Below are 12,602 nucleotides of genomic sequence, written 5' to 3' on the forward strand. Positions count from 1 at the left end.
GACACTTAAAAGGTTTTAATAAAATTTATATTAAATGTTTTACACAATAATAAGTCGTCCCAACATGCCAAAACGTCTCTTTATCAATCAGAATTTTATTTTTTTATTACTGTGCCTTTAAGACTGATATAAGTTAATAACCTCTGTTCTGATTGGCTTACATATAAGATTAGATATACTTCTCTAACAGTACAGTAACTGCCTACAGCTGTTCAGCCCTGTCCGTGTACCCTATACACAGGGCAGCCAATCAGAATCAGTTATTAACATAGATCAGTCTTAAAGGCACAGTAACAAATAAAAATTTAATCTGACTGATAAGGAGAGGTTTTGGCATGTTAGGATAAATTATTATTATTATATAAAAAGTTTTATACAAATGTTATGAATCCCAGTCTAATTGAAATGTCTTTTTGCAAAATCTAAATTTTCTATTATTTTTGTAAATAAAAAATTGCAACTCCGGACAGTTTTGTGATGGATTTTGTCACTAAAACTAACTCATTTACATATCTACCTATTTAGCAGTTTAGCCCGGTTATACAGTGTTTCAGCCTGGACTGCTTTTTCATTTAGGCCCTATCCATAATTTATTATATTTTATAAAACCTTTTAAGCGTCTTATCCAATTTAAACACCCCATATTCTGCTAAATGTAAATTTTGTATGTTTATACTGAAGTTATACAGTGTTTCAGCCTGGACTGCTTTTTGAATGAGGCCCTATCTGTGGCAGCCAATCAGAACAGAGGTTATTAACATAGATCAGTCTTGAAGGCACAGTAACAAAAAAAATAATCATATCTGAGAGGTTTTGTCATGTTAAGACGAATTATTATTTTAGGAAACCAACCGCCAATCTCAACAGAGGTCATTAACATATATCAGTCTTAAAGGCACAGTACGGAAAACAGCCTGTTTTTAAATATAAGGGATTTATGAGGTCTATGAAATTATGATTTATCAAATTTTATGAGTGTTTCATAACTCTTGAGTCACTTTGTGTGAGTGTCTTTCACTCTTTTCGAACAATATTATTATAGAAATTCTCTTTCCTGCTTTTCCCTTTATGGCAATCTGACTAAAAACAGTACACAGCAGTACGTTTGAGCGTACGGCAGAAATGCAGAATAAAAATATTGCTTCATCCGTCTCTGGAAAGAGATATTACCAAGGCTGCTGGACGGCTGTTTTGACTAGCGTGAACTGAGATACGGGCCGAATGATACCGAACATCTGGTTGCCCCGAGAATGCGGAAATATTTATGAAGGCCCCGGCAGCAGAACTGTAAAGCTATAAAGCTAAGGAGGGAAAATATAGACAAGTCTTGCTGTAATGCCAGAACATGTTCTTGCCAATGTATTTCCAAACAGTAGGCTCGGCTCGGTCAAGTTCTCCGTCCAAAAAATGGCTTGTATTGTAACTGGCTCCAGCATAAATCCATTAATCTTTTTTTAGGACAATTCCTAATTCAGTCCACTCCTCGTCCACTCCTCGTCCACTCCTGCAGGGGCTTATACAGCACAGCCCATCCAGAGGTGGCTGTGGGATGAAATATGTCACCTCGGGATTTTAGATAATTGCGATGTGTTTTCTGTCTCAATATAAGAATAAACACCCAGGGAAGATTTGTCTAGAGTCCCACACATCATTTACAACTCCTTTTATATAAATAATGACGACTGCTTTAATTTTAGGTTGCAGTTTCCCACAGTTTGGTAGATGATGTGAAAAAAAGACTTAATATCACTGCTTTGACAAAATAGCTGGAAGAAAATTTTGCAAATTTAAAGTTTCTATATTGTGGAAAGTCAAATTTTTAGTCATTTTAAAATAAACAGGCAGTTTTGTCAAGTTTTTTGTCACTAAAAACAGTCTACACCAGCTTAGCTCTGTCCATTTACACTGAAGTTTAGGCAAAGCGCAATACTGGGCGTCCAATCAGAACAGAGCTCATGTACGTAAAGCAGTCTTAAAGGTACAGTACCAAAAACAGCCTGTTTATTTCTAACTGAGGGAGGTTGGAGGTTGGAAACAGTGATGTGAAATTGTGAACCATGATGTAGGATATGTTTTAGCTTGGACTTCTTTATAAATGAGGAACAGTTCGGCACAGCCAATCAGAATAGAAAGGTCAGAAAGGACTTAATATCACTGTTTTGACAAAAAACAACAAAAATATACATTTTTTATGATTAAAAACTGTAGTTAAACTAAAATAACATCTTTCCTGAGGTCATGTGAGGCCTGTAGTGTAGCATAACTCCAACTGAACTAAGCAAATCTACATTTTTTAAATTTCTTTCAGCAGTTTTGGCTTTTAAATGCCCATTTACAACCCCGTTACTTTGCGCTAAAATAAAAACAAGCTGTCTTAGAAGACTAAATCTAAACAAATATTGTGGGAAATGTTGTTTTTGAATATCAGCATATGTCTGTGAACAAGTAATACAAAAAGCTTTTAGCCACCAGGTACTCCTAAACCATTGAATCTTGCCTCAAACCACATACAGTTGCTAAGTCATGTTAAATAGAGTTGCTTATGCGGTTTCTGACATATCTGTGATATGTATGATATCAGAGCTAAAAACAGTAGCAGCAGCTATTCTGAAACCTTCATTTAGTCCGTACTTCAGTCGGTGTTTATAGATAACAGTGAGTCATACAGTGTCAGAAACCACAAAAGTAAGTCTGTTAGAGATTACCGAACAGCATGATACAGTCTGAGGTGGGTGTGTGATGATGAAGCTACATTAGTGTCATAGTTCCTGCTGAATACCTCCTAAACGAGCCTAACGAGTCCCTAACACTTTCTTTTCCCCCATCCCCCCCCCCCCAGCCCTTTGTCATCCATGACAAGAAGTCCCTGGCAGAGGGGGAGCAGTTCATCAACTTCCAGCAGATTCCCCGGCAGGAGCAGTCGGAGCTGCAGGGCGAGCTGGAAATGCGCTTCTTCAACAGCTGCCAGTCGCGCTCGGCCGAGGCGGTCAGCGAGGTCACCGAGTTCGCCAAGAGCATCCCGGGCTTTGTGAACCTGGACCTGAACGACCAGGTGACGCTGCTGAAGTACGGCATGATCGAGGTGCTCATCATCATGATGTCCCCGCTCATGAACAAGGACGGCACGCTGATCTCCTACGGCCAGATCTTCATGACCCGCGAGTTCATCAAGAGCCTGCGCAAGCCCTTCGGCGAGATCATGGAGCCCAAGTTCGAGTTCTCCGTCAAATTCAACATGCTGGAGCTGGACGACAGCGACATGGCGCTTTTCCTGGCCGTCATCATCCTCAGCGGAGGTGAGGTCACATGGGGTCTCGTTACGGAGGTAGCCGAGAGACTGCCCTGAGGGTCAATGCAGTATGCGGTATCGAGCGGCGGCCGGACCTTTCAGTCCAGAAATCTTCGTAGTGCCGCCAGATTGTCTCAAATACTGAAAACGCTTCTTAAAAAGTGACTCCAAACTTTTGACACATACAAAGCCATGCCAACCACACTCACACATGTGTTTCCTTTTCCTGACTCACACTAAAATCAGCAGTAGTGCACACTTATGTACAGCTGATGCTGGATCCAGCATTACCTAATGCTCGTAGCAGCTGGAAGTCACACGGTGGCAAAGACGAGAAGGCGCATGACGGCCTGAACTGGCCAAACATGCTGATTTCTTTTCCTACTGAGTGTCAGCCTTCTGGTCAGCCATGTGATCAGCACCAAGCCAGCTGTCACAAGAAGTGTTGACAGTGTGCTTTAAAACGCTCAAATGAGGCCCCTCCTCCCAAACACACACACACACAAACACACACACACACATATATATATTTAACAAAGCTCTGACTAAGGATTGTAAAGGTTTCAAAACGTTTTGAGAGAAGCACTATTACTGATTTAGCCGCTGATAGCATCTACCTCAAGCTCTTCTCGAGCTCCACCACAAGAGTATGACTCATGGCTCATATAGGGCAGGCTTCACTCGACCCTGGCAAAGTGAGTTCACCCAGATTTGTGTCGCATCCCGATTTTCAGCCGATTCTGAACATTGATCCGACGTTATCATCAATACGGGCTGTTGCCTCATCGTTAAAAGGACGTCCTCAGAACAGCTAGCTATGTGGTTATCGCCTAGATTTATTGGTCGCCAGTTTGTGATCATTTAATAACACCTTACCCTTGAACTTTGATTGGTTCGATGGTTTGTTCCAGGGGAAGCGGTTAAGCAAATAAAAATAAAAAAACCTGCCTGGGATCGTCCACTAGGAACAAAGCACGAGGCATGTTGCTTGATCGGGGTCTTAGCAGTGCTACGGTTTTGTCACTTGAGCCTTGGTGACCACAGTTTACTTCTGTAGATTTGAACTGTACCTGTAATGGAAATGGAAAACACCCCAAATGGAAAGTTACAGGACACAAATCACCCCTAATATCGGACCAACAACCAAAACTCATCCCCATCGAAGGTGGCACCAAGACTGGCACTAGCAGCAGTAAGTCCCTGTAAGTCCTGTAAGTTGAGAGATGGGACCTCCACAAGCATCAGGTGCACGTATCTGTCACTGTACTGAGAAATGTGCCCTCCACATTTGACCCATTTGTGGTAGTGAACACACACCCACACACTAGTGAACTAGGGGCAGTGATCACACACACACACACCCAGAGCGGTGGGCAGCCAACTCCAGCGTCCGAGGAGCAGAGAGAGGGTGAAGGGTCTTGCTCAAGGGCCTAACAGTGGCAGCTTGCCAAGCCCGGGTATCGAACCCACAACCCTGTGATCAATAGCCCGGAGCTCTAACTCCGCTGAGCCACCACCGTTTTTTGCGTCCATGGGCCGGGCTCACTGGTTCGCTTGTCCTTCCTTGAAGCACTTTTGCTAGGTACTGACCACTGCCTGATTGGATTGCACGCCTCCATCACCTTTGAGGTGAGCTGACTGTTCACTCGCTGCCTAATACGTAGATCCGCCCCTCGACAGGAGCCACTGGAACCAGATCATCAGCGTTGTTCACTTCAGCTCTGAGTGGTTTTAATGTTATGGCTGACCCATCTGTTTCCCATCTGTTTGACTTCTGCCAACTCTTCCTCTGCCGATTCCCGTAGATCGCCCAGGCCTGCTGAACGTGAAGCCCATTGAAGTACTGCAGGAGAACGTCCTCCACTCCATGGAGCTCCACCTGAAGATGAACCACCCCGACTCCCACCACCTCTTCGCCAAGGTGCTGCAGAAGATGACGGACCTGCGGCAGCTGGTGGCCCACCATGTCCAGGTGATGCAGCTGATGAAGGAGTCGGAGATAGACATGTGTTTACACCCGCTCCTGCAAGAGATCATGAAGGACTTGTACTAGGCTGTGGTTTTGGCTGCCTGTGCGTTGGTTTTAGGGCTGTGGAGTTGAGGGTTTGTTTGGGTTGTATGTGTGTGTGAGTGTGTGTGTGTGTGTGTGCGTGTGTATTCTCTTTCGGTGAAGGAACTGAGCCTCCACTGACAGCGAGAGAAGGACTTAGTGTCATCCAGCGTTTGGCAGCGAGAGCGTACGCAGTTAGACAGTGAATGGGCAGTGACCTCTCAAAGCACGGGACCCTGCGGTGATGGAAGAGCAGATACCAGCACAAACGCACACATGTTTAACAGGAAGCTGCCAGGAATCCCCCGGACAGGTGAAGAGGGAATTCCAGAGCAGCTTCCTTCAGATCACTGTTTGCAGCAGGTGCCTTTTTACAAATGTTGATAAAGAGATTATTTTTAATATTGTTAATGATGAAGATGTAATCCCAGATCATCTAAAACTGTTTTACAATCTTTGCTAAATAGGTAAAAATAAGTGTTATCTTTGTACATAAGAGAATGTCTTTTTTTTGTTGTTGCAATTTTCATTGTTCTCAAAAAAAAAAACAAAAAAAACAGAATTCTATTATATTTCAGAGCTTTAATTTTTGATCCTAAAACACCTTTATAAAATGTCTGTAAATATGATAAACAGATTTTAATGGCGCCTCTGCCGGGGGTTTGGTCATAGTTGTTTTACTTTGCAAATTGGTTAATAAAATGTAAATAAATATTTTCAAGATACGCTCGTCTTTGACCGATGTTGTGAGACTCGTCGCTCACCGATGAGTCGCTTATCTCCTGTCACTCTTTAAAATAAGGGTTCTTTAAATGGTTCTTTGCGTGAAACCATTAAAGAACCACTTTGGTTTCCATGTTTGAGAGCCATGTTTGTAAATGTGAGTGTGTCGGGGTTCGTACGGGTCCTGGAAGTCATGGAAAATAAACATAATACCGAATAATCCTTAAAAAAAAATAACTAAATTGAGAAAAGTACGTAAAAGTCATGGAAAATGTTGTTGTAATGAGCTCCTGTCATCGTTTTGTATAGTAATATATAACTCAAACTTTTATAGTAGCATCATTTTGTCATGGGTTACATTGTTAACTAGCTAGCCTGGACAGTCTTTCAGCTGCTAGCCTGGACCAAACATCCCCGTAAACTCATTACAGGGACATTTTTGGTCCTGGAATTTTTCGTTTCAAGTCCTTGAACTTGATAATATATTGAGGCCACATATAAACTTTCTTCTGCAAACCTTCTATACTGTGGAGGAACCTCTTAAGGTGCTTTGAGGAACCTTTAAGAAAGTTTTTTTTGAGAAAAGGGTTCTTTGAAGGTTCCTCTGTAGTTTTAAACTGAAGAACCTCCAAAGGTTCCTCAAGGAGTTTCATGCACTTACGCTAGACCAGTGAAACACAAAACACCACCATCATGTTTCCAGTATAAAACCATTTAAACACCTTCAGATGTGGAGGAGAAACCTGGTTTCTCATGTGAAAGGAGCTGCAGATGCAGCAATAAAAGCGTATTAATAGAATATTAATTTATATGTGGCCTCAATATATTATCGTGTGGCCACCAGAAACATCATTTGTGGCCTTGATATGTTATCTCTTGGCCTCTCGAAATGTTATATGTGGCCTCAACATATTATCGTGTGGCCACCAGAAACTTGAACATGAGATTGGTTAATGTGTATGAACCCTGGTGTGTAGAAACCTCCACCACAGAGTGGTTCCCTCAAACAACCATTTGAAGCACCTATCAGTAGTGTAGGCCCCCCTTCCCACGTTGTCTTCAGCAGCTTCCTAGGGAAAACGCCAGCCAGCCCTGGAAAGGTACATTCAGTCCCATTGCACGCAAAGCCGTTTCACAGGCATTACATCACCGCCTTTATTGCGTGTCTCTTGGAAACACACCCTGTTGTGATTGCAAAATCTGAAGCCTGCTGTTCCCGGCGGTTGATACATATCTCCTGCTCTTAAGATATCATTTCCAGCTGCAAGACGGACAAGGACGTTTTTTGGCACCTAGCGGAGGCTCTGCGAAAATTGTTTTATTGATTTCTAAACACAATGGCCACACGGGGTAATACAGTACGACTGTGAAATATAACAGAGGGGGGGGGGGGGTTATTGTCTGCCAGTGAAAGTTGGAGATTATTTACAGAGCATAAAGCAACATTTTTGAAGCGCTCCTTTTGGACTTTTTAAAAATATACATAGGAGCAGCTACTGCCCAGCTCACACTGTAAGAGTAATTAACTGGCAGCAAGTTATTACAGGACATTTCACAACCACAGTGCATATCTGCAACCCAGCAACTTCACAGCAACAAGTATATATATATATATATACACTATAAGAGGACACACCTCTAATCACTGAATTCACGTGTTTCATTCAGTCCCATTGTTTAAACCACAGCCTCTAGCCCTGCAGTCTGTCTTTCTTCCACACATCAGTGAGAGAACGGGAGGTTCTGAAGAGCTCACTGAACTCCAGCGTGGTTCTGTATGCAATAGGAGACACCGCTGCACCAACAACTACAAGTCAGCTGGTGAAATTTCCTCCCTCCTAGATCTTCCTCCATCAGCTGTGAGTGGTGTTATTATTGAACAGTGGAAGAGTTTAGGAGGAACAGCTCACAGAGAGCAGCTCAGCCACAGCCAGAGTGCTGAGCTCAGAGCAGAGTGCAGAAAAGCTTCCAACTGAGCTCCAGACCTGCTGCTGCTGCTGGTAGAGCTGAGGGCAAAGGGGGACCGGCTCTATATTAATACAGCCTATGGGCAGCAGGGCTGCTGTAGGTGTAATGTGGAGGTGTCCCAATACTTTTGTCTATTTAGTAAACATATATTGGTGGAATTACCTTTTATCAAACTATACAATTCAGAAGGTCAAATTTACATGGTTATAATTGGAATAATTAACAGGAAGCTGTAACATACTCAGTCCAGAACGATGAGCGTACCAATGGAGGATTCGAAATATGCAGTGTAAACTATATACCAAGCGCACAAGTTAATATATTGAGGCCATAAATTAAGCTTCTGGTGGCCACAAATGAAGTTTTCAGTGGCCACACGATAATATATTGAGCCACATATAAATGTTCTTCTACAAACCTTCTATACTGTGGAGGAACCTTTTAAGGTGCTCTGAGGAACCTTTAAGAATGTTTTTTTGAGAAAAGGGTTCCTTGAAGGTTCCTCTATAGTTTTAACCTGAAGAACCTCCAAAGGTTCCTCAAGGATCTTCTCCTTTAACAGTGTAGAGTAGTTTTCATGCACTTACGCTAGACCAGTGAAACACAAAACACCACCATCATGTTTCCAGTATCAAACCATTTAAACACCTTCAGACCTGGAGGAGAAACCTGGTTTCTCATGTGAATGGAGCTGCAGATGCAGCAATAAAAGAGTATTAATAGAAGGAATGCTGAGAAACTCCACTTCCCATCACTATGATATGCAGAGACAGGCTGCACAAACTCCAGACCAGTCTTTTAAATCCCACGCTTGGACTTCTACCGTAGTCTCCTTATTCACATTTCTGCTGTATCTGTTTATTACAGTGCTCAGCACTTATCACCTACCTAAATATGCAGATCCATAGACCTCATTTTGTAGTTGGCGACTTACCCAAGTTATTTTTGTGAAGAACCCTTTCAGTTGGTTACGAACTTTTATATTCTTCTTTAAACCTTCAAAAGGTTCTTTACACACATCTTTTACAAAAATGCTTCTTCATGGATCCAAAAACAGTTCTTCCACGGCATCGCTCAAAGAACCCTGTGTAGCACCTTTATGTTTAAGGGTGTACTTTCAGAAATTACCCCATTGCCCTGCGGTAAACATCATTTGTGGCCTCAATATATAATATCTCCTGGCCACTTGAAAATTTATATGTGGCCTCAATATATTATCGTGTGACCACCAGAAACATCATTTGTGGCCTCTATATATAATATTGCAATATATTTTCTTACAGGCATTAAAAATGTTTAAATCCCATGTTATCTTGTGGCCACCAGAAACATCATTTGTGGCCTCGATATATAATATCTCCTGGCCACTTGAACATTTATATGTGGCCTCAATATATTATCGTGTGACCACCAGAAACATAATTTGTGGCCACTCGAAACTTCAGCGTTGCCACCATACCCAAGTTACTTTTGCTAAATACTAATTACTAGTTACTAGGTTTGTAAAGGAGAGTGTGAAGAACCTTTTCAATTTGTTAAGAACTTTCATATTGACTTCTTTAAAACTTCAAAAGGTTCTTGACACACATCTTACAAAAATGCTTATTTATGGAACCAAAAATAAATCTTCCACAGCATCACTCAAAGAACCCTGTGTAGCACCTTTATTTTTAAGAGTGTACTTTCAGAAATGACCCCATCGCCCTGCGGTAAACAAAAACAAAAGCAAGGATGATATGTTTTGTCCAGCAGACGCTTCCCTGAAAAAGGTTCGTCTGAATTAGGAGCAGTGCTGTATTTAAGACCATTAGAGTCAACTCACTGGAATCTAAGACCAAGGCCACAGCGCCGGCCAAGAGGACACACTGAATAACACTGACAGAGGCGCTAAAACGTGCTTCATTTTTCACAGCTGAGGTTTCACAGAAAAGACGAAAAGACGAAAAAACGGAAGGCTGTGTGCTCGACAAGAACTTTGAGGACGACACAGGACCAAGTCCAAATACTGTCAAGACCAAGACCATTCATCTGTGATCTGAGTTCTACAACACTACTTATTAAGTAGCCAAAATATGAATATTGCAATATATTTTCTTACAGGCATTAAAAATGTTTAAATCCCATATGTTATCTTGTGGCCACCAGAAACATAATGTATGACCTCAATTTATAATTTATGGTAATTTGTGACCTCAATATATTATCGTGTGGCCACCAGAAACATAATTTGTGGCCTTGACATATTATCACGTGGCCACTTGAAACTTTACATGTGGCCTCAATATATTATCATGTGGCCACCAGAAACTTGATTTGTGGCCTTGACATATTATCACGTGGCCACTTGAAACTTTACATGTGGCCTCAATATATTATCGTGTGGCCACCAGAAACTTGATTTGTGGCCTTGACATATTATCTCGTGGCCACTCGAAACATTATATGTGGCCTCAATATATGATCTTGTGGCCACTTGAAACTTAATTTGTGGCCACAATATATTATCTTGTGGCCACCGTGACCTCGATATATTATTTCGTGGCCACTCAAAACTTTATATGTGGCCTCAATATATTATCATGTGGTCACCAGAAGCTTCATTTGTGGCCTCAATATATTATCGTGTGGCCACCAGAATCTTCATTTCTGGCCTCAATATATGATCTTGTGGCCACTCGAAACTTCATTTGTGACCTCAATATTTGATTTGTTTTATATCTATTATGCTGAGGTGATAAATAATCTGGTTGCCACTAGAAACGTAATGCGTGGTACATTCTTTTGTTGGCACGCCTTTTGTTTAAAACAATAACTACTGGAGAACGTTAGGGGCTCTGTATCTGCTTACCACACTTTATTTTTTCCTACCTCTTCCAGTCAGAGGCGGTTTACCAGGCTTTTCGTGCTTTTGAATCAGGTGTGTCGAGGCAGAGCAGGAAAAAAAAACACAAAAAAACACAACAAGCCATGCGGGTCAAAGAGTGTGCAGAGGTCCGGGACTGGAAGCCATCGCAGAAGATATTGTGATGATTATCTGATGAACTTTGTAGGCCTTGTCCAGTTCGTCTCGGAATCATTCATTCCATTGTTTAGTTAGGGGCCCCGCTGATGCTGCAGATAAGCCCTAAACCCATAACAAATGTCTGTAATTAGCACGAACATGCGAGAACACCGTACGCTCTCCGTGCTTCTCTCAGCCGTGTGAAACTAAGGGTGATTTCACAAACTTGTAAAGCCTTTATTTCCTCAGCAGAGTCCAGCGTTCTCTCTCCGAAGGCCAGAAAGGGAACGGACAGCGCAGCTAAAGACTTTGGCCCGGAGCTCTTCTGGAAAGAGGTCCGCTGCCTGTTTTGATGATGATGATTAAATGTGTTTTTTTATGTCGTGTCAGCATATCCTTACTTTGTTACTACCAACTCTCTGATGACCATCTCCTGCCAAGATTCTTGGTGGACACTGCCAAACAATTTCAAAAAATACATTTTCCTGCTTTAAAACCTCTTGAAGGAACGTGGCCAAAGATAGCATTGGGTTTAGTAAACGTGGTTTCTCGGACACAGCAGCTTAACACATCTGTCCAGTGTGTTTAAATGCGGCGTATGCATTCATGAATTTATGAACGCCCATCTGATGTTGGAGGCAACACACCTGCTGCTTCAGACGGTACATGAGGGCCGTCACTGTGGTATTACACAGTACACATGCAATAAACCACTCCACCACTCTCCAATAACGTTGGATCATTCTGCAAATGAATCATCATATCGCGCTGAAAAGCTCACTTATACTTAAATATGTCCCATTATCCACTGATCGGCCATAACATTAAAACCAGCTGCATAATATTGTGCAGGTGCCCTCAGCTCTGACCCCATTGAGGCATGGACTCCACAGGATCTCTGAAGGTTAGCAGCAGATCTTTTAGGTCCTGTAAGTTGTAAGAGGTGGGGCCTCCATGAGCATCCCTGAGCCAAAGACTCTGTAGGCCTCACTCGTATCTCCAGAACCGATCAGACAAGTCTTAGACCAAGTGTAGTCAGATCAGCCATGAAGGTTGACCACAGACACTGCTTCTATAGGTTTGAACTGGAGTTATAACTAATGGAAATACACAGATCCACCCTCATATTGCTTCTGCCAAAGCAGCCCTGGCCCTTCGAGGCATGGACTGAGCTTATCTGGCACCAAGTCTACTGTGGGCAGCAGATTGTTCTAGGCCCTGTAAGCCTCAATAAGCCCTGGGCGCCTATGACTCTTCATTGGAGCACTTTTGGAAGGTCCTGCCCACTGCATACCACTGTGGGAACACCCCCACAAGACCCTACTGGAGACTGGAGACAGTTTGGTTCTGGTCAAGGCGTCTCAGGTTCAGCACATCATCTAATACATCCAGGCTTTGACAGGAGCCACTTCAGATTTCCAGTGGTTTTAATGTTATGGCTGATTAGTGGACATAAAGATCTGCAGGTGCTGCTCACGGAACAGCCATAACATTAATAAGACAAGAGTCAGGCTGGTCTGGCGGGGCATCCGGGGGGGGAAGGTGAGACGTCCAGGGCTCAGAGATGCTCA

General features: G+C 42.5%; 1 protein-coding gene across 1 annotated transcript in view; it reads left to right on the top strand.

Moving 5' to 3' along the window:
- The window catches only part of pparg (peroxisome proliferator-activated receptor gamma), a 51,534-nt gene extending 45,470 nt beyond the window's left edge, over positions 1–6,064 (top strand). Inside the window, exons 6-7 of the mRNA XM_072666502.1 lie at positions 2,840–3,296; positions 5,095–6,064. Coding sequence (XP_072522603.1) covers positions 2,840–3,296; positions 5,095–5,342 — 705 coding nt within the window. The 3' untranslated portion in view covers positions 5,343–6,064. The remainder of the gene's footprint in view (positions 1–2,839; positions 3,297–5,094) is intronic.
- Positions 6,065–12,602: the final 6,538 nt, after the last annotated feature.

The sequence above is a fragment of the Salminus brasiliensis genome, chromosome 21 (genome assembly GCF_030463535.1).
Source record: "Salminus brasiliensis chromosome 21, fSalBra1.hap2, whole genome shotgun sequence".
Classification (NCBI taxonomy): domain Eukaryota; kingdom Metazoa; phylum Chordata; class Actinopteri; order Characiformes; family Bryconidae; genus Salminus; species Salminus brasiliensis.